Here is a 27,414-nt window from a genome sequence, read left to right as displayed (position 1 = left end):
AGTAACTAAAGGGACAATATTAAACAGGTACACTGCTCTTCCTACACTAAATGTGCCACTGGTAACCAGAAAATAGCGGAGGAAAACTTCTTTTCACACAGTTCCAGCTAGTAAGTGAAGAAGCTCTAGGAATCTGACACGATGGTGCTCTAACTGCCGGTGAACGCCGGATCTCGGCAGCTTACATCAGCCGCTGCAACACTCCCGGACACACTACTTAGGCAATCGTTTTGTCCAAAAAAAAAAAAAAAAAGTAAAGGGGAAGAGGGTCCTGAAACTAAGTCTCTAGATCCAACTACCAGTTTACAGGAAATATAGGGGCGGGAAAAGCATGTTAAATGGCACCCTATGAAAGTGATCGACCGAATCTAGAGTGTGAGAAAACTCGACAAGATGAACGATCCGGAGTTTTCAACAGATAAGTTAGAAAAGGGAAAGAAACAAACCTAAAAATGAAAAGATACTTTAGAAACATGCCTTTAAAAAAAAAAGTAAAACTAAACTATAATATTTAGGGATGTACATCAGTGTGATAAAACGATTTTAAAAAGCAAGGACGTGACTCTATAAAAACCGGAACAGTGGTGGTTACTCTTGAAGGGAAATGAAAGGGTTGTGTTTGAGAGAGGGCACTGCATTATATAAACACACTTCTCAATCGCCGGCTCGATGGCGTGGTATCAGTAAAAGCAGAATGCAGAGCCAAAATGTAGAAAGAAAAAAACCAGAACCTAAGTAGCATAATGTCACTTTTAATTACATTTAAAATTTTATAGAAATGCTTCCTTAAGCAATGACCAAGTGCAACGTTTGCAAACAGTGAGGTCGTGCTAGTGTGAAGTGCTTTGTGAGCACATGCCCGAAATAACTGCTCGCGTAATTACAGAAGTACTGAGTTGAATTTTATGCGCAAAAAGAAAGGTAAAAAAAAAAAACACAAAAAAACACAAAAAAACACCTAGACAGATCTTAAGATTCAATTATAACAGAGAAAAAAAATGGAGTGGGTCACACTGAAGGAATTTGTATATTTTGGTGCATTTGCTGAGCACCTACTGCATACCAGAAATTATACTAGGCACTAGTAACAGGAGAAAATGTTTTAAGATTTATCATATTTGGTCCTGAGCTTCTGTTTCCTACAAATTTTCCTCCTTCAGCTTTAGCTCTGGGGTACCCTGAAAACCTAGTCCCGTCTCTTTGTCAAAGAAATTTACTTCATTAGTCAATTTCATGAAGGCGTTCTCAATACAGTCTCTGTCTTCACCCCAATATAGCATATCCTGGTATCTTACCACATTACAGAAAGTGCTTTATCATAAGTTAAAAATGGCCTTAACCGCCTAACCTGACTACCTCTTTTCCTTCCTTGTGGGAGACAGACCATCTACCAAAGTGTACGGAAAATTCTTTCACATCCTGCAAAACTCTGCTCAGTGTGGCTTCAAGGACACAGACTTTGCAGATTTCTTGAGTCTTTTCCCCGGGTCTGAGCGGAGTGTCACTCATTACTGCTGGCCTCTGCCCAGCCTGGGTTTATGCTGGCAAAGCCAGCCAGCTCAGAACTGAGGAGACCCAGGCCTCGCCGTAGGCCATAGAGATTCTAGAGGCTCTCTTGCATTATTTCTTGGGCACCTTGTGGGGTTGAGTACAGACCATCTTTCTTGCTGGAGGACTGGCAAGAAGACACAGCAGCATAACCCCTCCTAGCGGGAGGCATCACAGAGGTATTTACATTCCAGAAGAGGACTCCAGGGCACCACGCTCTTTTCAGTGATGCTGCTCACTGGAGCCTCCTAAAACATCAGGAAGTTAAAATATGAATAATCCCCTCCATTTCATAAGGGAGCAGCCCCGTGTCAGGTTCTTCGCCTGAGGTGACTCACAGCGCAACACCAAGTATCTTCGTGTTGGACACGTCAGTTGCTTCATTTGTAAAATGGCACAATACATATTTCATGAAACTACAGAAAGGATTAAATGAGCTATCGTAAGGAAACTTTTAGTGATATATTAATTACTGAAAAATTTCCCACTTAACTTCCGCTCAATATTGATCTTAATGGAGAATATAACAAAAGCTATCATGTATTGACTGAAGTTCCATGTTGTTCATATCACTTAATCTTTACAGCAGTTCTATGAGATAGTATCATTTTTATCACTCCTAAGCTGAGGCTTAACTCAGGGTTAACTATCTAAGGTTAACTATCTTTCCCTAGATCATCCATCATGATAATGACAGATGCGAATACGCATTTGGGTGTGGCTGAGTCCAGATTCTCATAACCAATTACGTGTACCAACTTTCAAAGGTATGAAATTCTCCTGACAATGGAATTAACTTCCTCATCGCTTTCAAACTACTGAACTGAGGTTTTATTTTTTTTAAGATTTTATTTATTTATTTGAGAGAGAGAGAGAGCACAAGAGTGCACCCCCACAAGCAGGGGGAGGGGCAGAGAGAGAGGGACAAGCAGACTCCAGACTGAGCATGGACCCTGATGCAGGGCTCGATCTCATGACACTGAAATCATGACCTGAGCTGAAATCAAGAGTCGGATGCCTAACCGACTGAGCCACCCAGGCATCCCTGAACTGAGATTTTAAATGAAAGAAGATATTAATAGAAGATGAAATAAATTTATAATGCAGCAATACAGCAATGTGATGATAGACAAATGCTATGATCAACATATTTTAAACATTCACACTTTCAACTACATGATTCTATTAAAACTGCACTGTAGCCTCTCTGTAAGTCAGCCCAGGCTCCAAGCCCCAACTGTTATGTCCGTGTTTCTCGTGTTACTTTGCAGATGCTTCTGCAGCTTGCTTTCCTATCAGAAAATCAAAAATACATAAAAAGTTTCACCTCTAAAATATTTTGTAATTAGCCAACAAACTAATATGTCCATTGAACTCAATGGGCAATGTTTCAACTTCCCCAAAACCACAACCGAAATGCATTTCTGCTATTTTAGAGTATTGCAAAAACATCCATGATATCGACATTTCTAAGACTATACCTATTTGCTCAGTTTCTGAACTCTATTTTTAAAAGACTGTTCTTAAAGTCATATGGTCATTTCCATCTGTCTCTTATTTTCATAATACTCTCTTATTTTCATAATTAAAATTTTAGAAGTCTATGGACATGTAAGCCACCTGAAATGTTCAAAGAAATGAGAACAGTTAGACCTTAATGGGTCCATTTAGGAATCATATATCTTGAAATAAAAGTCTACTTTGGTCCTTTATAAAAAAAAGAAAAAAGTGGAGAAAGCAAATTCAAATTTCTTGCATTGGACAGTGTTTCCAAACATGCTGGAAAAGCAGAAACTTTTTTTATAAGAGTTAAATGCACCACAACATAAAAAACTGGTAAAATGGGACAATTCTGGCTGTGGCAGAGATAGGAAATACGGAGCTCTCCCTTATTTTATCATAGAAGTCAATGAGGTCCCAAATTACATCATAAAATATAGATGGAGCACCTAAAATCCTTACAGAAATAATTCGATGGCCGCTCTAAGATGAGACCAGCACCCCTATATAAAAGGGAAACACTCAATCCTATTTTTAACATGTTGTTGCTCCATTGATACAAGGCTCCTTACCATATGGAGTTTAACTGAGTTTATAAAATAACTCCTCTGAATAAGAATAAAATACAGTATCTTAAACTTCATATTCAAAATTTGTACAAAGAAAACTGCTGCTTGAGTCTTATAATTTTCACCTCTTCCCAAATTAAATTCCATTCATGATCATTTTTTTTTCACCGAATCTACCAAGTTATTTACATGCCATCTGATCAGCATAATACTGACGTGATAGAGTCTAAAATGCCTGTGGTTCCTGAATTCCATAGCTTAGAACCAAATCACCAAAGTGCACAAGAAACGCAAAAGGTTGTAAGCCCAACCTGAATATAAAAGTGTGTACGGTCTGTATGTACATGTGTGTCTGTATATATACACACACACATACACACACAAGCTGCAAGTCCTCCCTTGGGAATCCCTCAAGACTTAGGAACTATGCGGCTGGCGTCCTATAAGCACAGCTTGTTCTCAAACTTTTGGGAATTTCATGCAGGCAGCATCAAAAGAAAGGGAAATACTAGAAAACATGGATGGCTTCTATGCAAATGAAGACGGGTTTACCAAACATAATTCAAAGGTTCAGCAATATTATGGAGAATGTTCTCACATTAGCCAAAAAAAAGATGCTGGCTGAAATTCATTAAACAAAGTTCCTGCTGGTCACAGTTTTCCTCCAATTCCACTGATACCAGGTATAATGGTTATTTCTCGACTTTCTAAGCTGATTTAAAATTATTTCAAAGAAAAATTTAAAAGGGACATGGTTCCATTTGAATTTTAGAGAGGCACACTTCTTCTTGTTTTCAACAATGTGGTATTTAATTTGAGGGTATAGCATGGAGTAATAATCCATAATTTAATACATTTTTCTACAACATAAGGAATAGGACAGTATTGCAACAACTGTTCATATCAATTAGAGAGAAAATGCAACTAATAGTTAAACTGTTTTAGTAATCAAAGTTACTATTATTTCCAAATAATTAACACAAAGTTAATCCAACACTGTGGTAGTGGACTATTATATTTTTGGATAACCAGAATCTGAACACCTTTCCCCTCTGTGTAAGTTTTAATGAGAAGCAAAGCCCCCTCAATCACCATGTAAGGCAAAAATATTCCTTCTAACTCTCTGAGGCTAAGGACAATGCCACTTGACTAATCATACCCTCCCACCCAGGATTTAAAGTTAGAGGGAATGACTTAAGGACCTAGGCAAAAATTGAGAAATTAATCACAACAGGAATGGCAAATGTCTAGCAATGATAAGGCATCATTTCTTCATTTACGCATTCATTCAAAACTTATTTACTGAACACCTGCTACATGCCTTTCACTCATCCACCCATTCATGATGGTACTAAAAATCTACTACGTGCCACTGATATCAAGAGTACAGTACTAGCAACAATATCTTAATCAGACTACGTCAGGGTTTCTTGTTGTCTTTCCTCCTTAGGTCTTTGGCATATTCTAGAATTTGGTTTCTATCCTACTCATAAAACTAGGGAAATGGAAAACATAGGGGAAAAGCTTCCCCACTGTCCAGGCAGTGATTTCATGGATATGAGCCCAAAAGCATAGGCAACAAAACCAAAAATTAACATGTGCAATTAATCAAACTAAAACAGTTTCTGCATAACAAACAATCAACACAGTAAAAAGACAACTTACAGAATGGAAGAAAATATTTGCCAACCATAATCTGATAAGGGGCTAATATCCAAAATATATAAGGAACACAACCAACTCAAAAGCCAGAAAACAAATAACTCTATTTAAAAATGGGCAAAGGACCTGAATAAACATTTCTCTAAACAAGAGATACAACTGATCCACAGATAGACAAGAAAAGAGAACTCCTATACACTGTTGGTGGGACTGTATATTGGTACAGCCATTATGGAAAACCATATAGCGCTTCCTCAAAAAACTAAAAATAGAACTACCATATGATCCAGCAATCCCATTTCTGGGTATATACCTAAAGGAAATGAAATCAGGATCCCAAAGAGACAGTTGCACTGTCATGAACACTGCAGCATTGTTCATGAAAGCCACGATGTGGAAACAACCCAAGTGGTCACAGAAAGGATGCGTAAAGAAGATGGACTATTACTCAGGTATGAAAAAGAAGGAAACTCTGCCTTTTACAACAACATGGATGAACCTGGAAGACATTATGCTAAGTGAAATAAGCCAGGCAAGGAAAGACAAATACTGCATTTTTTCATTTATATGTGGAATCTGAAAAAAGAAAGAAAAAAAGTTGAACTTACTGAAACAGACATAGTAAAGGGATGGTTACCAGGGACTGGGGGGCTGGGGGAAATAGGGAGATGCTGGTCAGAAAGTACAAAGTTGCAATTATGTAGGATAAGACTAGAGAGCTAATGTATAGGCATGAAGACTCTACTTAGTAATACTGTATTGAACACTGGATATATGCTAAGATAGTAGATTTCAGGTAAACTCATCATACAAAAATACAATAACTTTGTGAGATGATATGTTAATTAGTTGACTGTGGCAACATTTCACTATATATGTATGTCAAACCATCATGTTGGACACCTTAAGTACATATAAATTTTATTTTTTAACACTTTTTAAAAAGGAAAAAATTAACTATAATAGAAATCCTAAGTCAAATGAGATCTAAATTACAGGTGATAATACAATATCATAAAATCATTAATTCTCCTCCAAATTATTCTACAAATTCAGTGAAAAATCAGTCAAAATCCAAGAAGTATTTCGTGTGGAACTTAATTCCAAAAAATCTACATGAAAGAGTGAAAATGTAGGACACTGAAAAACCTATTTTTTAAGAAAGAACAAAGACATAAAGATGTACCATAATGTTTCAAAAAAATAACGTGTTAATGATGCTGGAAAATACCAAGAAATTAATGGAATAAAATAGGTAAAATTTTCTGGACTGCAAGTTGGAAACTATTAGTGGTCAGGAATTGTCAAGTTAATAGTTATCACCAAATTTGTTTTTTAATGGACTGAAAAAGAAGAGAAACTATCAGTGTAACACACCTGTGAGGTGTGGGTGTTGCTTAACGAACATTTTGTTTAGTGTGTGTGTGTGTGTGTATGTGTGTGTGTGTGTGTGTGTGTGTTTGCCCATGTGTGTGCATGGGTGGTAAATCAGGTTACAAGGTAAATTTATTTCTTACTTTGCCCAACTCTCTAAAATGTTTGAAAAACATTGAAATAATAAAGGAACAGAATAGCACATAGGAATTTGGAATATGATTAGGGTGATATTTCAAAGCTGTAGGAAAAAGAACTATTCAGTACTGGGTGTTGAGACCCTGGCTATCTATATAAAAATAATAATTTAATAAAGTTAGTGCCCTATCACACACAGCACATAAAATTGTATTTCAAAAGGATTAAAAAGTGAAGGGTAAAAAACTCCTATGAAAATACTTCTGTAAAAATGATAGGAGAAAACAAAAATAGTGAAACTTCTTCGCAACAAAAAACACCATGTAAATGTTTAAAGACAACTGGGAGACAATATTTGCAATTTCAATAACAAGTACAAATCAGTATTTAAAATGTATAGCTGTCTCACATCAATTAAAAACTATATAAACCCAACCGGAAAATGGATACAGGATATTAAAAGACAAACACACACACACACACATACAAGTGTGTCCAACTCCAAAACGCAAATTAAAACACCAGGGAGATAGCTTTTAGCACTCATGCTGGCAAAGATGAAAGAGTTTAATAATATCAAGTGGTGCTGGTCAGGAACTAAGGAGGATTACAGTCCAATACAGGAGTGAGGGCAAAGGTAAACTGTTACTCTGGAGGGCAATTTGCAAGTATGTATTAAAATTAAAATGCACATAACTCCTAATTCAGCAACTCTACAGTGTGGCATTTATCCTAAAGGAACACACACAGTCATGCCCAGGGAGAGATACGTAGAAAGAAGCGTTCATTATTGAATGGTTTGCAATAGAAAAAAATTTAAACAAACTATGGTCCATTTAGAGGAAAATGTCTAAGAAAGCTGGTATGTTTATACTGTGCACACAAGCAAAAGAAATAAGGTACGTCCATGTAATATGGCTAGATCTCAAGAATTCACACTGATTGACAACAAAAATATTCAGAACAATACATATGGGTTTGTTTAAACCTCTAATATTAAAGAATACAAAACAATGTTACTTGGTACTCAGTAGTTTCTAGGCATACATACACTGAACAGAGGTTACCCCTGGAAAGAGTTCAGCAGAGACAGAAGTAGAGGGTGGTCAAAAGGGCTTTGACTTCCTCTGAGAAGTTGAGTCTTTATCCCCAGAAATTCTATTTGGCTATTCTTCAGAGATAGCACAAGTAGGCAGAGCAGCAGGTAAAGGGAGAGGGAAAGGCAGGCTCTCCACTAAGCAGAGCCCAACGCCGGGTTCAATCCTACGACCCTGGGACCACGACCTGAGCGGAAGGCAGCCACTTAACCAACAGAGCCACCCAGGCACCCCTCTTTTTTTGGGGGGGATAGCATAATAGTCTTTTCTCCTGTTTTCATATTTCTTCTTTCATAACTCCATCTACTATTTCTGTAATCTGAAGTTCTGGACAATCTAATCCTACTGTTCCTTAGCTCTCAGTCGTGAGGTCTGTGTCATTGTATTTTATATTTCTGTCTTGTGAGCAAGTCCTCAATGCAGATTCCATAGCCAGAGCTGGCAATGTGTCCTTCCATAACTGTTTTTTATTCGCTTTCCTGCGGAACCAGGGTCATGTTTGTGTTATTTCTCAGCGTGCAGGCTCCTGTATACCTCAGGTAAAGTAAATATGCAATCTAAATGCCACTGAGGGCAGGCCTTTGACTTTGAGGACTCAGGGGAGTCTTTGTTTTTGATTCAGAACAAAGCTAAAACCAGGAAGCGAACTTATCATGGCCTTGTGCTGACCCACTGTTGTTCCCCACCCCACCCCCCTACAAGGTCAAACCTTTTTCACTGTGTTTATTAGCTTCTGGGGGTTTTCAGTTCCAGTTTTCTGGAAAGATCAGGTTTCTGGGGACTTTCAGTTCCTGTTCCCCTCCTTGCCTAGATTCAAAGCCTTTTTCTTAGATCTGTGGCTCTTAGAATTCGGGATGCCCTGTCTACAAACACAAGGAACACTAACAGGACTTCAATTCACAGGTGTGAGGCCTGGTCACCAGTTTTGGTCAGCAAAAACTGCCTTTTTGTGTACATAGTTATATATTTAAAAGAGCGTTTGCAATATTTTAAATTTCCTACGTGTGGTAGGAGGATTTTCAGGTTCTCTAAATTATATTACTGGAAATAAAATGTTTCAATATTTTTAAACATCAACTCACTTTTACTTATAAATTAAAAATGCTAAATACATATCAGAGAGAGTAGTACTTCTCTGTATGTACCTTATTGAAGATGTAGATTTTGACTTAATTCTTAAAGACTAGGAAGATTTGTAAGCAGCAGACAAGGGAAGGAATGGGATTATAACTGATCAGTTTCCCTAGGAGGTCCCGTGCTGGCCACTTAGCACCAACGTCTAACTTTTTGGTGAGATTCAGTGCTCACAACCATGTATTTTTTTGTTTTGGGCTTTTTGTTTTTTTGGGTTTTTCTGTTTTTGTTTTGTTTTGTTTTGTTTTGTTTTGTTTTGTTTTGTTTGAGAGAGAGAGAGCATGGACATGCATGAGTGGGAGAGCAGAGGGAGGGGGAGAGAGCAATCTTAGGCAGGCTCCACACCCAGCACGGAGCCTGATGGGGGTCTCTATCTCACAACCCTGAGATCATGACCTGAGCTGAAATCAGTCCGGATACTCAACCAATGTGCCCCAATGACCACGTGATTATTAAATCATTCATCTTCTCATGTTGAGGGGATGGGGAACTGTCACACAGCTATTCTTTATGTATGGTTCTCAACTGGGTATAGTTTTTGCCTCCCCAGAGGACATGTGGGTGGTAATACGTGGAGAGGTTTTCCACTATCACAACTTGGTGAGAACTACTTAGATCTAGCGGGTAGAGGCAGGGATGCTACTAACCATCCTCCAGTGAGTGCCCCCAGACAGCCCTGCAGCCCCCACAACAAACAGTATTTCTGCTACTGAGAAACCATGGTGAAAAACAAAAGTGGCTTGCAGCTACTGCCATTTATATCACTATTGAGGACCCCTCTTCCATTACTCTCTGTGAATGGTAGTTTTCACTCTCTTCCCCTCTGTACATCGGCAGTCTTTTCATAAGGTGTGATGACTGGTAGTCTGCCTCTGAGAAACATCATACACATCCGAACCTCCTTGGAGTCCTTCTAGGCTCTTCTCTGCCACAAAGTGTCAAGTAGCCAAATGTAAGGGATTCACTATTCTTTTTCTTTTTCAACTAAAAAGCCCACTTCTTTTTCTCTCTTCCTCAACACCTAACCCTTTTTCTCAATGTCATGGACCAGGTACCTGGCGCTGGAGTCTGAGAGGTCTTAACTCTCGCCTGTCTGGCTCTAGGCAACATGACTACCTTTCCTGACCTTAATTAGTCCTCCCAAATTTCACTCAATACCTTAATCTGAATATCTCTTCCTTCAGTGACTGCTGTGTGTAACTCCCTGTCTCACCAGGACCTCACCAGGCCAGCTGCTCACATTTCAACATGGTAAATAAAATTTGTCATTGGGAGGGCCTACCCCAACATTACCAGGATGGTCAAGAAAACTGCCCACTGGCGTTTTGATTTTAACCTCTTTGGTTAAACTATAACACACTGATTGAGATACCAAACACTATAATATGCAGAGCGAAAGAAAGAAAAATAAAAGTAACAATAAAGAGACGCTCTAATTGCTATAACGCAAGCAATGAATTTCAAATACTGATAAAAGGAAATGTAGTTCAGTGATGTAAAAAAAAGCCCATTATCAAAAGAGTTTTAAAACCCAGTGATATCAGAAAGAAAAAAAAAAACCCTTTTATTCTTAGTCAAGTCAATTATACTTTCACCAATATATTCATTGTCTCTGCAAATGCAATTTCTAAGACAAACGTACTTAAGAATAAGGCAATTAAAATAGTTTTGTTTTCATTGTTTCTGAAACTTTTTACATGGTTTCAAAAATAATCTGAGTTTCCTTAAAATAGATTATTGTTTTAATAATGCTGTTGAAGGAAAAGACTAATTGGGCATGAAGAAAGACAGCATGTATAAAGAGTAACAGCATGGCCCCTGGCGTTAGACCGCCTGGATTCAAAACCAAGCTCTGATTTATCAGCTGGGACCTTGGTCAGTTCACTTAATTTCTTTATGCCTCCTTTTCCTCATCTGCAAATTGCAAATAGTAGTAGTACCCACTGCACAGGGTTGTTATGAGGACTAAATTAAGTTACATTTAGAAATATAAACATTGTATGAAGTCCGTCCCATGTGTCTGTTAAGTAAATAACTAGCAACATTTTAAAAACATAAAATAAGTAAACAACCCGGCTTCCATGAACCAAAGGTCATGTTTCCCCTTCTCCCAGGCACAGGACCCTGTGTTCCCCCAGTCTCTAGTATGCTTGGTAAATAAGAACTGGGCCAATGTCATGCTGGTCCAAAATGTGCAACTATTGTATTATACTTGAATCTCTCTACAAGAAACATTTCATCTCCAATTTCTAAAAGGGCCTGAGAGAAAGAGAAAATAGTAAGGACAACGCAGAAATATATGCAATTCAAGTGAACAATAATATGACAACATGAAAACATTCCATTCATAAAGGAGATTAAAAATCCTAGTGATAGCAGAAAGAAGAAAGCCTATGGTTCCTCGTAAGCATAAATATATCTTCAGATTTAACTTCTATGTTTTGGAAGGCAGTTCCTAAGACCAAACTTTTTGATGGGAAGGCAATCAGAACAACAGACTACATGAAAATGCAACCGTGTAGGCCACAGCTTGGAAATCCAGTCTTTCAAAATGCATGTCAAATCTTTTCTTTCGTCAAATAAAAACAAATCCAGATTTATATAAGAAGAGATTTTATTCAAAAAACCTATTGCAATAAGGAAGATGCTCCAAACTTTGGATTTGTCTGCAAGCATCTCAAAATCAAACAGAAAATGCTTTCTTTTTATAGGGAGGGGTAAGCAGGCTAGCAGGAACTTTTGAGAGGAAATGGGACAAACTAATTGGGGGTCAAGCATTAGTGCTTGCTTTGGGGCAAACCAAAGTTCAGGGGCCTGGGAGGAAGAAAAAGCCTGACTAACGTTTGATCAAGCTAAGGCAGAAGGTAACTAACAGACAACTGTGAATACTTGGTCTCTTCATAACAGCAAGAATACTGGTTTTAATAGTAGCATTACAATAAAAGAGTAGTTAGGAGTTAAACCTCCAAACAGGTTAAGGTAAATAACAAGCCCCATATCAACTAAAATGTCCACATTTTTCCTCTCTTCCTGGACACCTAACCCTTTTTTCCCCAGGGTCCTTACTGGGTAAGTCAGGGGTGTGCTGCTGCCAACATTACCTGGATAGCCAAAGGATTTGCAAACTTATGTTATCAAATGGATCCCTTTTAAAGAAAAATTTCATCTGACAGAGGAAATCAATAACAAGAACATGAAAACATGGCTTCAAAAATTATTTGAAAGGCAACATATTTACCAGTCAGTGATACGTTAAATTTATGTCTCTCCAAGGAAAGGTTAGAATATTTTGTTGTCATTTCTTCTTGGATCGGTAGACTTGTAAGAGGTGAAGCTGTAAGAAGAAAGAATATGTGACTGCATATTATTATCAAGATGAAATGACTACAAGCTAGTCTGTAACAGCTAAAAAGCTATATGGTATACAATTAATGAAAAAATAAAATTAATTTTAAAAATAACATAGGAGTGTTGTAAGTGCTTTTTTTTTTTTAAGGTTTTATTCATTTATTTAAAGAGAGAGAGAGAGAGCACGAACAGAGGGGAGGAGCAGAGAGAGAGGGAGAAACAGACTCCCTGCTGAGCAAGGAGCCCTACTTGGGGGTTCGATCCCAGGACCCCAGGATCATGACTTGAGCTGAAGGCAGATGCTTAACCAACTGAGCCACCCAGGTACCCTATAATTACTTTTTACAATCAAGAATAAACTCCAGGGGCGCCTGGGTGGCGCAGTCGTTGGGCATCTGCCTTAGGCTCAGGGCGTAATCCCAGCATTATGGGATTGAGCCCCACATCAGGCTTCTCCACTGGGAGCCCGCTTCTTCCTCTCCCACTCCCCCTGCTTGTGTTCCCTCTCTCGCTGGCTGTCTCTATCTCTGTCAAATAAATAAATAAAATCTTAAAAAAAAAAAAAAGAAGAAACTCCAAATATTGGAATAGGGACTGAGAACAAACAGTTGTACAAAATCGTAAAAAATTGTTCTACCAAAAAAGGGCAGTGCAGTATCAGGTGGGAGATGGGGGAGCATACCTTTCATTCTTATGAGAAAGACAGAAACAGTTCTTAAGACTAAAGGACAGTTAACTGGACAAATCACTGGATAAAACATGTTACTGGCTCAGTAAATGCGTTTACAATATTTTAAATTCTAATTATACCTGTAACATTGTTCCTAAAATAGACAACTATTCTTACTCATTTAAAAAATCTGAGATTACTTTTGAACTACTGGAATCCAAAACTGTGAAAAAGAAAGCCGAGCTGAGTTGCAGCACAGAATGCTTTACTTATTTTTCCATAGCACTGTCTCGACTCATTTGATAGCATCTTTAATTTTCCTGCCTAAAGGTCTTCCAGTGGATACACAAATTCCCCCTTCGATGCAGGGAGATTTGAATGGACGCACCAGCAAGAACTGATGAAAACACAGGAGTATCTGCCAATCGAAATGAACCCTCCTTTCTTGTCAGGTGCCCCTCTTCTAGAGAGTCCTTTTTAGGCTTCCCACGTCTGGCCAGCCACCCCCTCCCAGCACACAGAGCACACTGCCCTCATTGCAGTAGATTCCCACATACTGTGTTCTAATTCTATGAGGTACTGGCGTGTTTCTCCCACCAGACCATGAGCAAGGATTAATAATTTATGAGGCAAATGCAATGGCTTACTTAAAAATAAAAACTTTTGGGGACATTGTATTATTTGAAAGGCAACACATTTACCAGTCAGTGATATGTTATGACTCTCCACGGAAAGGTTAGAATATTTTGTCATCATTTCTTCTCGGATGGGTAGACTTGTAAGAGGTGAACCTGTAAGAAAAAGAAAACGTGATTGCATATTATTATCAAGATGAAATGACTACAAGCTAGTTTGTAACAGCTAAAATCCTATATTGTATACTATTCATGAAAAACAACGTTTTCAGGAATCTCCGAGGAACTAGATCTCATACATTCACAGATATTCAGAAATATATTGGGCTATTAAATGTGACCAAATTTCCAACTTTTTCTATGTTCTTTTCTTTACCGAAAAATCCCTACTGATCTACAAGTAGCTTTTAAAAAAATATTGTCTTAGCCTACCATTTGTAGTTTCTTTATAAAACATAAAGGAAGACACTGAAGAATGAGGTAAGAGTGCCAAAAAGAAGACAGACATGAAGAGGCAGAAAGAAGATGAGTAAACAAAGAGAGACAGAGAGACCATAATAAAGGGCATAAAATTAGGACAGAGAAGAAAAAACGGATGCACAGTGAGAGTTTCTGCTGTTTATTTTTCAGCTTCAGTTACACACCAGGCAACCCTCTACCAACCTGACTTTTGGTTCTCCTCTGTTGCTTCTCATCTTTTCAAAACCTTTATTGAAAAAAAAAGTTTCCATTTCCTCCCTCCCACTATGCTCGAAACAACTACTACTACTTCTTCTTCTCCTTCTTCTTCTTCCTTCTTCTTCTCCTTCTTCTTCTTCCTTCTTCTTCTCCTTCTTCTTCTTCTCCTTCTCCTTCTTCTCCTTCTTCTGTACATTGGCTACTGTTCTTTGTGGGGCACCAGAACTTTCCTCCCATAAAAACTACCCCGACTCTATCAAATAAGTCAGAAAAGGGGAAAGGCTTATGATTATAGTCTTGGCTGCACTCTTAAAACTTTCTCATTCCATTTAAATTAAACCTGAGCCTTTTTTAATTTCATTTTCTTAATACTCTGCTCAGAAACTCACTCCTGGTGCAAGATTAGATTTCCAGTTCTTTTCTGACATGTACGAAAAATATTATCAAAGTTAATGATCACCTTTGTTGCCTCAGCTTATGCATAACTTTTACAATATTGCCTAATAAAAAGATCTATCTAGCAGAAGCCCGCTCTCCAGTAAGCCGTGTTCCAAAGGCTTGATCACTTCTAAAGCAGCTTTGGAAGGTGGAGTGCACTTTCTCATGAAGTAATCCTTTAACGAATTTAATATGTAAATCGTACCACCCTCTGAGAGTGATTACACAGGAAAATATGCCCTGAGTTTCTCATTGGGCTATCAAGAATACAAAACATTTCTTCCACTCACATCTAACATTCATTCATTCATATTCTTTCTGTCTCTCTGTCTCTCTCTCTCTTTCTCTGTCTCTCTCATACACACACACGTGCACGCACACGTGCACACACACATACACACACAGAATCAAAAAAGGCTCCTATCAACATTCTTTTTCTGATGAAAAAAATTTGTTTTTCCATTCTTGGGCATAGCTCACTTAGAAGTTGTATTTAAGAGGAAATATCTCTGGAAGATGAAAGCAGATGCTGTTGACTTACAGATAGGAAGCCAGGAGGGTGCGGATGGGAAGGAATGAGCTGTTCTGTATCATCCGTTCTGGGAAACTCGCAAAACATAAGCTTTAATGTCTTTGCTTCCTTGCTAGGGAGTTCTCTTTTCTTGGCCTAGCCTCCTGCAGAGCTGACTATAATTGTGAGGGTTCTCATCACACTCTTTATCCCTAAAACAAGCCCATAATCCTTTGAGATGGCCTAATATCATTTATTCATATTATTAGTAGCAGTATTCACACTATCAACAGCAATAAGAAAGTGACATAAGCTGAAAATGTGTTTTATTCCTTCTTCTTATTTCATTTAAATAGGTGAATACAGAGAGCAGCTGATACATGCTTGATGCTGGTACAGAGTATGAAGCTAGGTAAACTTGATCCCTATAGGGCCACATGGATCATAATAATATTGATTTAGGCCCACAATTTGTAATTGAGGGTCATTAAAATTTCAGAGGGCCACCCATTCACAGTATTGACTATAACTAACCCGTGTATTTTCCAACTTGGCAAGTGAGCTGCGGAGGACGAAGCCTGATTTACATCTTTGAGAGACTCTGGAGGTGGAACAGAGGCGGAGATAATGCCACAGAGATGAGCTCAGAGGCTGGGGTTATTTTGCCATTTCTCAGTATCAGGACTGGCTGGGAGAGCCTACCTGTATTAGCACAAGAGAAGACAGGTCCGGACTTGGCTTGGACAAAATCTAAGCTTACAGAAGCTGACAGAATAGAAGGGAAAAGAAAAGCCAAGCTTCAAGAGTAGGGAAGTTTGGGTAGCTCCAGAATATACTAACTGTTATGACCATTTCCCGCGGCCAGTCCATATATTAAAACTACAGACATCCATAAATCGGCCACCACCTGTCCCCTAACTTCATATCCCCTCTAAAGCATTTATCGTGATCAGGCTCCAGATTCCCCTGAACAAGCCCCAAGTGCAAAAGAACATGTATCACTCTTGCAATTTTTTTTGCCTCGGGAAAAGCCCCTTCCAGAGGCAATGTACACCCATCTGGAGAGGAAAAAGCAGGGCCCTCTACAGAAGGTGTTAGAAGAGTAAAAGTGAGAAGTTCTTTGCTTAGCCAAGATTTTTTTTTTTTTAATCAAAGAAGTAGGAATGTAAACCTTATTGCTTTCTGTAGGAGGGCAAGTGGCAGGAGGCAGAGATTGGTGTTTAAAGGAAACTGGCAGGAGAGTCAGGCACATGTGGTTTGAATACTTCCCCAAAAGGATTAGGCTGAGTCACCAAAAGAAACACAAAATGGAGAGGCTGGAATTTGGGATCCTTAATCCAAGCTCTGCCTCTGACTTGTTACTCGGGGTTTCATTTCATGGAGAAAAGAGGGAGGATCAGAAGAGTCTAGTATTGAGTGATGGTGCCAAGATCACAGCACACATTCCTCAAGTTATCGTGCTCACCCCTCTCTTAATCATTGCGGGAAACTTTCCACCCGGCCTTCTTTTACAGTTAGTGAAAAAATGCCACATAAAAGAGTAACATCTAATAGCTTTTCTAAAGATTAAAGATTTTTCTCCCTCTGCAGGGGCAATGGGGCATGAGGGTGCTGCGTCAAAGAGCTGAATAACAACCTAATCTTCACCTATTATTAGTTCGTGTGAAATAGCAAAATGGCCTCTACTGAAATATCTTTCACATATTTTTCACATATTACATATTACATTGATAGATGGGTTTATAATTCATGCTGTTAAGATTTTTAAAAGAAATAAACATGCTATAATTTCTACTTAAAATATTAATGTAGCATTTTTACATATTTAATTCTGGAGCTGCATTTTAATTGAAGTAAATTGGGAAGAAAAAAAGAGGGTAAGTAACAGTAGAACACTGCATTGGGTCTTCAGATTTGCTTTTCCCTAAATCAAAAATAAGTTCAACCGCACCTCTTTTTAAGAATAAGCATTTTCTGGGGCGCCTGGGTGGCACAGCGGTTAAGCATCTGCCTTCGGCTCAGGGCGTGATCCCGGCGTTATGGGATCGAGCCCCACATCAGGCTCCTCCGCTAGGAGCCTGCTTCTTCCTCTCCCACTCCCCCTGCTGTGTTCCCTCTCTCGCTGGCTGTCTCTCTCTCTGTCGAATAAATAAATAAAATCTTTAAAAAAAAAAAGAATAAGCATTTTCTCTCAACCCCCCCCCCCCAAACATCTTCATTATATTTCATGATCTTGGAAGGGTCTGGACTTCATTTAGAGAAAGGAGTAAGTAAAAGCTATTATTAGGATAAATATCATTCTCTCTCTTTTTCTCTCTCCTCCATATAATGCACTGACTGCTACCAATATGTATAATTAACAATATTTTTAATAAATCTTAATTTTAGCATTCTGATACACAGTATTATCAATGTGGAGCCCAATGACAAAAATACTATAGGAATGGATAATATATACTATTTATAAAACAGAGGTTTGGAATTCAGGATATATTTCCTCATGGAAGCAATGCTATATATAACCACGAGATCCCATGCCAAATTGTAAAAGCCATTTAAGCCACGATATGGCTAAACAATAGCATTAAGGTATCTAATTACCAATATTTCTAATCAAAAGTGCTTTTAGAGTTCTACTTCTGGAATCTAGGAATACAGTATTCCTATCCCATCTGCAATGGCAGTAGTAGAAAGAAGAGAAGGGGAGAATAAAGCTATATTGATTCCCAGACACTATAATACACAGAGAGTTTGTCAAGAAAAGAGAAAAGAAGGTTTGGCAAGAAAATAAATTCCTGATGGGGACATTAATAAGTCAGACTTTCTAAGTCAGGGACAGATTAAAAAAACAAACAGGAAGCTCATATTTTTTCTACATAAAATGAAAACCACTGGGCAAAAAGGCCATTTTTAGGGGCGTCTGGGTGGCTCAGTCGGTTAGGTGCCCAACTCTTGATTTCAGCTCAGGTCATGATCTCAGGGTGGTGAGACTGAGCCCTGCGTGGGGCTCTGTGCCAGGCATGGAGTCTGCTTAAGTTTCTCCTTCTTGGGGCGCCTGGGTGGCACAGCGGTTAAGCATCTGTCTTCGGCTCAGGGCGTGATCCCGGCGTTATGGGATCGAGCCCCACATCAGGCTCCTCCGCTATGAGCCTGCTTCTTCCTCTCCCACTCCCCCTGCTTGTGTTCCCTCTCTTGCTGGCTGTCTCTCTCTCTGTCGAATAAATAAATAAAATCTTAAAAAAAAAAAAAGATTCTCCCTCTTTCCCTGCCCCTCCCCCACTCCACTTGCGCACACGCACACACACTCTCTCTTAAAAAAAAAAAAAGGCCATTTTTAGACCAACAACAACAACAAAAAAACCTGAAGAACAATTAAAAAGCCTAATAACAAGAACAGCGTGCACTTTTACAAAGCCTTGAAAAACTGGTTTTAAACCTTGGTCATATTGAAATATAAACAAATTGATCTTTTCTTTGAAATAGGATTATTCCAATAAAATACATTTTGAAGGGCGGTGTAAAAACTCTTGTTTCAAACTACCTCTAAACAGTCATTAAGATATGTTAACAGTGAATCTTAGGCCAAATAAAACTCCTAAAAAATAAAACCCCGAAGGTCTGACTAGAATTTCTGCTCTTTCTAAAGACTGTGGGTATTTCAGATGTCTCACCCACTAGGTTATTCTTTGATAAGACTTAGATTCTGTTCAGTGGTTCTCCACTGGGGCTGACGTTTGCCCTCCCCAGGACATTTAGGAATGTCTGGAGACGTTTGGATGTCTCAACTTGGAGGAGGCTACTACTTGCATCTAATCGGTTACAGTAGTTTCCTAGGGCTGTCATAACCAATTACCACAAATGTGGCAGCTTAAAACAACAGAAGTTTATTCTCTCATAGCTCTGGAGGCCAGAAGCCCGAAATCAAGGTGCAGGGCCTTGCCGCCTCTGAAGGCTCTAGGGAAGAATCCCTCCTTGCCTCCTCCTAGCTTTTGGTGGTTGCCAGCACTCCTTGGCATTCCTTGGCTTGTAGGAAGCCACATCACTCCCATCTCAGGCTCCATCTTTACACAGCCATCTTCCCTTTGAGTGTCTGTCTCTGTATCCAAATTTCCCTCTCGTTTCTTTCATGAAGACCACAGTCTTTGGGTTAAGGGTCTATCCTAATCTAGGATGACCTCATTTTAACTTGCAAAGAACTTGCTTTCCAATAAGGTCACTTTCGTGGGTACAAACAGTCAGGACTCGAACACAACTTTTTTGGAGACACAGCTCACTCACTACATAGGAGAGGCCAGAGATGCTGCTAAGTGTTCTGCAGTGACAAGCCCCCAAAACAGAGAATCATCCAGCCCCAAATGTCAATAATGTCAGGTTCAAGAAACCCTGATTTCAAAGCAGGTACATCCACAACTCTGATTAACTTCAACGGGATGATTTTTAATAATCTTCAGATGGCCCTGTGGCCCTGAGGTCCTGTTCTATATACGGTAGGTGTAGATATTTTAAAGCAAGAACATTTCTGGCCACCCTTTTTGTCGGCCACACCCTCCCGCCAGGGGCCTATTTTGAGGACCTTTCAGGGAGAGGCACTAAGTGCTGGATGGAGTTTTGAAATGCAAACCAGGAAATCTGTTACAGCTATTAGCCAGCTCCAGACGCTCTGCTACATCAAGAAAGCACTTTGGGCTTCAAGATCAATCAGATGAGATATCTGCAGTCCCTTTCAGGATCTCAGAACTATGTCATTATAAGGCTATAAAAAAAGATTCTATCTTGGGGGTAGAGATACATTAGTAATGATATAATCACGACTTGAAAAATTGTAGAAAAATGTTATGTTCAATTAAAAGAATAACACCATTTTCAAAGATAACATCTATTATTTCTACACTGACAATATATTATTTGAGATCTTTTATTTTTGCGTGAACAGTGACTATATTTATTGGGAGTAGTTTTTTGGTTTTTTGGGATTTTGTTCTTTTTATAAGGGGAACCTAGGGCTCCAGCACACATCATTTCTTTCTTTCTTTCTTTTTTTAAGATTTTATTTATTTATTTGAGAGAGAGAGAGTGAGAGAGAGCATGAGCAGGGTGAAGGGCAGAGGGAGAAGCAGACTCCCCGCTGAGCAGGGAGCCCAATGCAGGACTTGATCCCCGGACTCCCGGGATCATGAACTGAGCCAAAGGCAGACACTTAACCAACTGAACCACCCATGCGCCCCCTAGGGAGCTTTATTTTTAATAAAACGTTGTGAGGTTTTTTCTTTTCTTTTCTTTTTAGGATTTTAAGTAATCTCTACTAGACCAAACATGGGGCTCAAACTCACAAACTCGAGATCAAGAGTCGCACACTCCACTGACTGAGCCACCCAGGTTTTTTTTCTTCTATGTCACCGTGTGTGTCCTAAGTTGTTTATCTCTATGGGTCACATTATATTGTGAAATATGGTAGGCCAATGATGCGAAAGTAATTTCAAAAGAGTACAATCCAGGACAAACAGCCTCCACACTTATAATCTGTTTGAGGACAAATACTCCTTTCGAAAATGGTACTTAATTGTATAAACTGATGACAGTTTCTCAACTCTCATTATGGCTTAATGTCTATGTTAAATAAAGCTGTCTCAGAAAGAGTTGAAATTCTTCTTGCTTCTTTTCAAAAGATCTGAAACAAAAGAATTTTGAGTACAGAATAAAGAATTCTTCCCCGAACCACCTAAGAATAAGCTGCTGACCTGGTGACTCATTCCCCTCTAAAACATGATTGTACATTGCCTACCCACCCCTCCACTTCACCCCAACACTGCCATTAAAGTTGGGAAATTGACATTTATGCATTACCATTTCATCCCACACCTCATCGAAGTTTCAACAAAAGTCCTAAAGATGTACTTTTCGGCCAAAGGCTGCAGTTCAGAATTACACGCTGCCCTCATGTCCCCTCTATTCTCCTTCGCTCTGTCTCAGCTTTACACATACTTGACCCTTAGGACCAGGACAGTTCCAGTATGGTTATGCTGCAATATAATTAGATTTGGAGTAGACCTTTGGCAAATATATCACAACGGTGATGTGTTCTCATGACATCCAATCAGACGGTCCATAATTTTTATTCCTCTCTTTGCTGATGGTTTTTACTTTGATCATTCGTTTAAAGCCATGTCTGCCAGGTTTCTCCACAATAAGGTCGTTCTTTTTCTCTTTTCATCAATACTACTTTATGAATTTTGTGGGAACTCACTTCAAACGTATGTAGTATTTTGTGCCTCATCAAACTTTCAATTGATTCATTTAATTAATTTATATCAGTATGTACTCATGAATACCGGTATTATTCAATGGGCATTATTCAGTGGATACTAATGGATACAAGTCCATTAGTATTATTATTTATGTATAATATATTATGTTATATTATTATCAGTTTGTCCCAGATTTGTCCAGTGGAAGCCGTCTCACTCTTGTATCTTTTTGACATGGCCCATCATTCTTTGAGCACTTCATTGCTCTCTGGCACAAGAGGTTCAGGGCTTGTCTTACACTTTCTCCTCCCTATTCATAAAATCAGCCATTTCTCCAGGAAGTCCTAGTTACCATCAGTAAAGAATGGTATGTAGATTAAGATCAAGATCTGACTCATCACTATTGGGAAATCACTGCTCCGCCTCAGTGGGCAGAGCTAATACGTGCATGTATATTCATACACACACACGTATATATAAATATATGACTTGTATGCATTATACATATATTTACACACATACGCATTTATATCTGTTTATATAGATATAGACATGAAAAATAGATCATGACAGATCTGAAATCATGAATTTATGCTAATGCTATCAATTGCAATCCAACAGCACAAGATTCTTTCTAGTTTTCCCCTTCTTTATTTCCTTCTTCTAGAGAACAACCCGAATCTTATAACCCTTACTAGCTTTACTTATTTGCCCAGTCTCCCTGTATGCATCTAATCTCCCATTGCCACTGCCACTCTTGACCCCAAAGAAATGTCTTCCACACTCACTCAGGCTCCGACATCCTTCACTGCTTGCCCTTCTGCATGCCTAACTGACACCCCCGATCAGGATGAGACACCACAGTGTCGGGCTGCCCGTATGTAGAAGCTGTCACTCTGCTCAGCTCTGAGGCTGAGATCTAGGTGCCCCCTCTGTAGGAGGACCCACCTCACTGTGCTCAGCTCTAGTACTCCACATGGGGCCACTCCCCTACCCGGACGCCCTCCGGACCGGGCTCAGCCTCTAATTCCCTGATCTGGGACCCTCTGGCTTCCTCCAACATGGGAGGTTGCCTCCCTGCATTCCCCAACCTAATGATTATAGGACCGATTCCCAGAAGGAAGAGAAGGAGACGGGAATAAGAGATAGGGACAAAAGAACAGGAAGAGGCAGAGCCAATTGAACTAATTCTTAACAAACGTTTATATAATTTTAAATGTGACGATAATTTAGGGTCACAATTTCGATGCATCAGATACAACTCCATTAAAGATAAGGCTATAGTTAATCTGTTCCTTTAAACAATTTAAATGACTTGAAACTGCTTAAACGCTGCTGAAGTTTTCTACTTAGGCACAAACTAACACAATGTCAAAGCGTGTAGGTGCTTGAATAATATTTTTCTCACAAATATTTATTGCTAGGTAGGTGCTGTGTGTGTATGTGGGATGGGGAGTGTCTCTAGAAGGGAAGGTGGTTGATCAAGAGGGTATATAAGCAATGTTCTCCAGAAGCTAAAAGTGATCATTTCAAATGACTCCCCTGCAAACACATTTTTAAAAAAATAAACATGACCCCTTCCCTCAATTTATTCTACTTAAGAGTAATAAAAATGATGTTTAAATATTCCAATTTATCTAATATTTGCTTTTATAAAGTTACTTTACCTTTCTTATTTAATTGAAATTGCTTAAAAGAATTAAGGCGAAGACTGTGCGTGAATTTATTCTAGAACTCCAAGTGTGTTAGTATGCCCTTCCCTTCCAATCAAGCATTTAGATCCATACACCACGCTCGGTCAGTGGTTCCAAACTTGCATAGACGTAGCCAGCTTATCTCGGACAGACAACTGAGTATTGTGTTTAAGAAAACAGGCAATGGGTTGGGAGGCATCTGGCTGTCTTAGAAGAGCAAACTACCCTTCCTCTCAGGGTCATGAGTTCAAACCCCATATTGGGCTCAGAGCTTACCTAAAAAAATAAAGAAAACAGGCGTTGGAGTCAGACTGAACAATGCTAAGTTTCCTGCTCTACTACTTAAATAATTATATATTGGGCAATTATTTAATCTCCCTAAATTCCAAAGTCCTCATCTGAAAGTCAGGGACAGTAAAAGCTAACCCATAGGGTTATATACTGCACAGTGCAATGCCTGGCACACAGTGGTTATATAGTACATATGATAAATTATAACCATTTTTATTATTAAAATTTGACCCAAAGTCTTAGGCTTAGAGAACACCTATTTCCAAGTAGTTCAAAGGACCTAGATAAAAAAACACCCAGTAAACTTCATAACAGCCTCTTTAGCAAAGAGGAAACAATCTCACAGAGATCCACAAAGAGTCTATAAAATGAGGTAGGGTTGCTTCACAATTTTTAGTTCTGCCTTAAAATGAGGTGCTAACTTCATACCTTTCAAACAGCACATCATTCTACAATTTTAACTTAAGTGGAGCTAAGAGGCCAGACTGACATTGTGTACATACACAGACACTTGCCATACTACATACATCATCCCATTTATTTACAACTTTGTTAATTTATTCCACTTTCATTTGTTTCCTACCTTTTTCCTCTTTAGAAGTCTGCTCTGTATGTCAATTTAAACCTGACTCCCTGCTACCAACAGTATAAATAACCCAGCAGTGCAATCGCTACACCATTATAATTTTAAAGCATGGTGTTCAACCTGCTTAGGATCACGTGATTAAAATCACAAGGGAGCTTTCAATACCTGAATTCCAGGCTAAATCCCAGGCCAACTGAATCAAAAATTCTGAGGACAGGATCCAGCTAGCAGTTGTTAAAGCTCCCAGATAATTCCAACATAGAGCCAAGTGGGAGAACCCCAGTTGTCGAATTCACCCAGAATGCAATGGTCCTCAGAGCTGCCACAGTGTAAAGTGAAAGAGGAGTGAATCTAGGAATAGCCCCAAGCCCCAAGTGAATCTAGGAAAAGCCCCAATTTATTCTTTGTAAATAATATAAATGAAAAAGAGGCATGTGGCCAGGAAACGGGGCAAGGAAATTTAGGAACTGAAGCAGCCCAAAATGTTTTGTCTAAGTTGTTAACACCTGGGCCTTTTAAAGGACAGTTGTAAAAACTGAATGATCTTATCCTTTGATTATCTTACTATCTTTATGATACAAAAACTCTACATGTTCTAAGTTCATAAAAGTGAATTCCTATGAAAGTCTGAAAATCTTGTGTAGAGTATCTTAATTTTAGTCGCTGATAGGCACTATTTGCTAACCTGATTGGCAGTCTACTGTCCTAATTAGCTGCTAAACGTTGAAAATGTTAACACAAAAACCTGCATTAGAAAGTAGATCGGATGAAATACTTTGAACATTAAAAGTAATTATAAACAGGTGAAGCTAAAATGGCAAATTTGGTGTTGGTTTTGGTAATGTTTTGCACATAGATCCCTCTTTCAAAGTTTCTTAAACAATCAAAACAAAACCACAAAAAATTCGCTTTCAAATACCATGGTGTAAAAGAAGATACACACACACACATTATCCAACGAGTTGTGGCCTTTGCTTCGTTAGTTGGTTGTGGTTTGCTGTTATTTCAACTCAATTCTAAAAAAAACATCCTCAAAGCCAACCCACCTGCCAGGCAGGGAGGTGATATTTAAATCTACTATCGATTCAAGAGAAGGGAGTTGGCCTTGGGGAATGTGGCTTTCAGAAACCCTGCCGCTTTTTCAGAAACCAAGTCGCTACCTTGTTCCCGCCCGCACCCTCACACCCTGCCGCCCTCGTCCTTGGAACACCCAGACACTGCCCTACTACCAACGCCCCCGACTCGCGGGGCGCTCTTCGCTCCAGATTCCATCCCTGGAGCGGAGGAGCCCCATCCACTCCACTCTCCTCGCCCAGCTTAGACAACCCAAGCCTGGCCAATGGGAGGAGGCGGCCGCCGCTCGCCACCCACCATCGCCAGCATCTCCGCGCCTCTCCCCACCAACCCTTCCCCGGCGCGTCGGCCAAACCCTCAGCCCACGGGCACCCAGCCTGGCGCGTTCCTTCCTGCGCACCGTCCCCCGCAACCCGGCCCTGCAGCCTTCGCACCTGTGGTATTGCCGTCCGCCCAACTCCGGCGCACCGCGGCGAGGAGGCACAGGAGGAGCAGCCGCGGCAGCAGCGGCGGCGGCTCCCGGAGCCCCGGCAGGTCAGGCAGGGCACGCATGGCGCCGGCGGGTCAGCAGCGGTCCTCGCGCACCGCCGTCGGTGACCGAAGTTTCTGCGCACACTCGCCGGTGGCCCGGCGCTGGCTGCCTGGCCCGGGGGCGGGACACGCGACAAAAAGCAGAGTGGGAGGGGCCCGGCCGCCTGCCCTCCTCCCCTGAGACGCTTTCTCTGCGCCCGAAGCCGACCCAGGACTGCGCCCCGTCTTCCATCAATTATGCAGCACGCTGGCCGCCGCGGGCGGGCCCGGATGTGCAGTAGCCACCTCCGCGCCGCATCGTCTCCTGCCTCCGCCCTCCCGGCGCGAGCAAGTCTGGGCGCCAGCTTGCTTAAGACGCGGCAGGTGATGCCTAGCTCGTCTCCTGCAGGAAAGCTTGAAACTCCGTGTGTGTGTGGGGGGGGGGGGGGTGTAGATATCTATCTATCTATATCTGCCTTTGCAGTTCGTCTGAGGCAGGGTTCCCTTATTGACTTCGATGGGACAGATGAGAGGAAGGAGAACACTTTTCCGCTCCCCCGGGACATCCCTGGGTTATTAAGGAGATTTATGCTTGCGCAGGTGGAAGGCGCTATCCAGCTGCCCTGCATCCTGGACGACTCTTTCTCTGCTCTCCGTACCAAACGCACACACCTTCCCCTCTAGTCTCTGAAGGCTTAACCGGTTCTCTCTAGATTAAGGTTTCAGAGCCCCAAGGCCCCACGGTGTCTGTTTTTCTTTTCCTATTGTTTGCTTAGCCTAACGGCTTTTAAGGAGCCACCTAGAGGTCAAGAAATAAAAACTACCGAAAGTAGGTAACTGTGTAAACGGCACAAGCCTGCGGACCTCTGTCAAACTTAAACACTGTTTAAGATAATACTGTCTCCTACCCCGCAAGGCTGTAGCTCGCAATTTTCAGTGCTCCCGACCAAATAAAACTAAAAGCTATCAGAGAGGGGAGGAGAAATCTCCGTTCTAACATAAAAGAGCAGTAAGATCTGATGATTCTCCAGGGTGTTATAACACCCTGTGTTATAACATTAAAATATTTTTTAAAAGCATTTCTCATAAGTCTTGTTCCCTCTTCCTTTGTTCTTAGAATGCCAAGTTTGATATTCATAAATTCATTACATACCAGTGTCAAAAAAAAAAAAAATTGAGGGGCGCCTGAGTGGCTCAATTGGTTAAGCAGCTGCCTTCTGCTGGGGTCATGATCCCGTGGTCCTGGGATGGAGCCCTGCATCAGGCCCTCTGCTTAGTAGGGGAGCCTGCTTTTCCCTCTCCCTCTGCCCCCTCCCAGCTTGCTCTCTCTCTCTCTTTCAAATAAATAAATAAAATCTTTAAAAAAAATTGAAAGAAAATGTCAGACACAGTGATGCCTGGTGGTTCAGTTGGTTAAGCATCTGCCTTCAGCTCAGGTCATGATCCCAGGGTCCTGGGATGGAGTCCAGCATGGGCTCCCTGCTTGGTGGGGAGCCTGCTTCTCCCTCTGCCTGCCACTCCCCCTGTTCGTGTTCTCTCTCCCTCCCTCTGTCTCTGACAAATAAATAAATAAATCTTTTAAAAGATCCCAGACACAAATTTTGAAAGCTGAAGTGCTAAACAAGAGCTATGCTCACTTCACAGAGGAATGGTTAATTTTTAATTGGTAGGTATTACTAAAATATGCCTGTTTCCGGTTCAATATTATAAAG

At 40.2% G+C, this 27,414-nt stretch overlaps 1 protein-coding gene across 1 annotated transcript in view; it reads right to left on the bottom strand.

The window, feature by feature from the left end:
• Positions 1-25,918, bottom strand: part of EMB (embigin) — a 47,110-nt gene extending 21,192 nt beyond the window's left edge. The window contains exons 1-3 of the mRNA XM_045787399.2: positions 25,627-25,918; positions 13,742-13,831; positions 12,261-12,356 (exon numbers count right to left, since the gene is read on the bottom strand). Of these exons, the coding sequence (XP_045643355.1) occupies positions 12,261-12,356; positions 13,742-13,831; positions 25,627-25,744 (304 nt within the window). The 5' untranslated portion in view covers positions 25,745-25,918. The remainder of the gene's footprint in view (positions 1-12,260; positions 12,357-13,741; positions 13,832-25,626) is intronic.
• Positions 25,919-27,414: the final 1,496 nt, after the last annotated feature.

Source organism: Ursus americanus, chromosome 15 (genome assembly GCF_024610735.1).
Source record: "Ursus americanus isolate L20-20 chromosome 15, mUrsAme1.1.p, whole genome shotgun sequence".
In the NCBI taxonomy this organism is placed as follows: domain Eukaryota; kingdom Metazoa; phylum Chordata; class Mammalia; order Carnivora; family Ursidae; genus Ursus; species Ursus americanus.
Note: the sequence above shows the minus strand (reverse complement) of the source record. Positions and strands in the feature narration are given on the sequence as shown.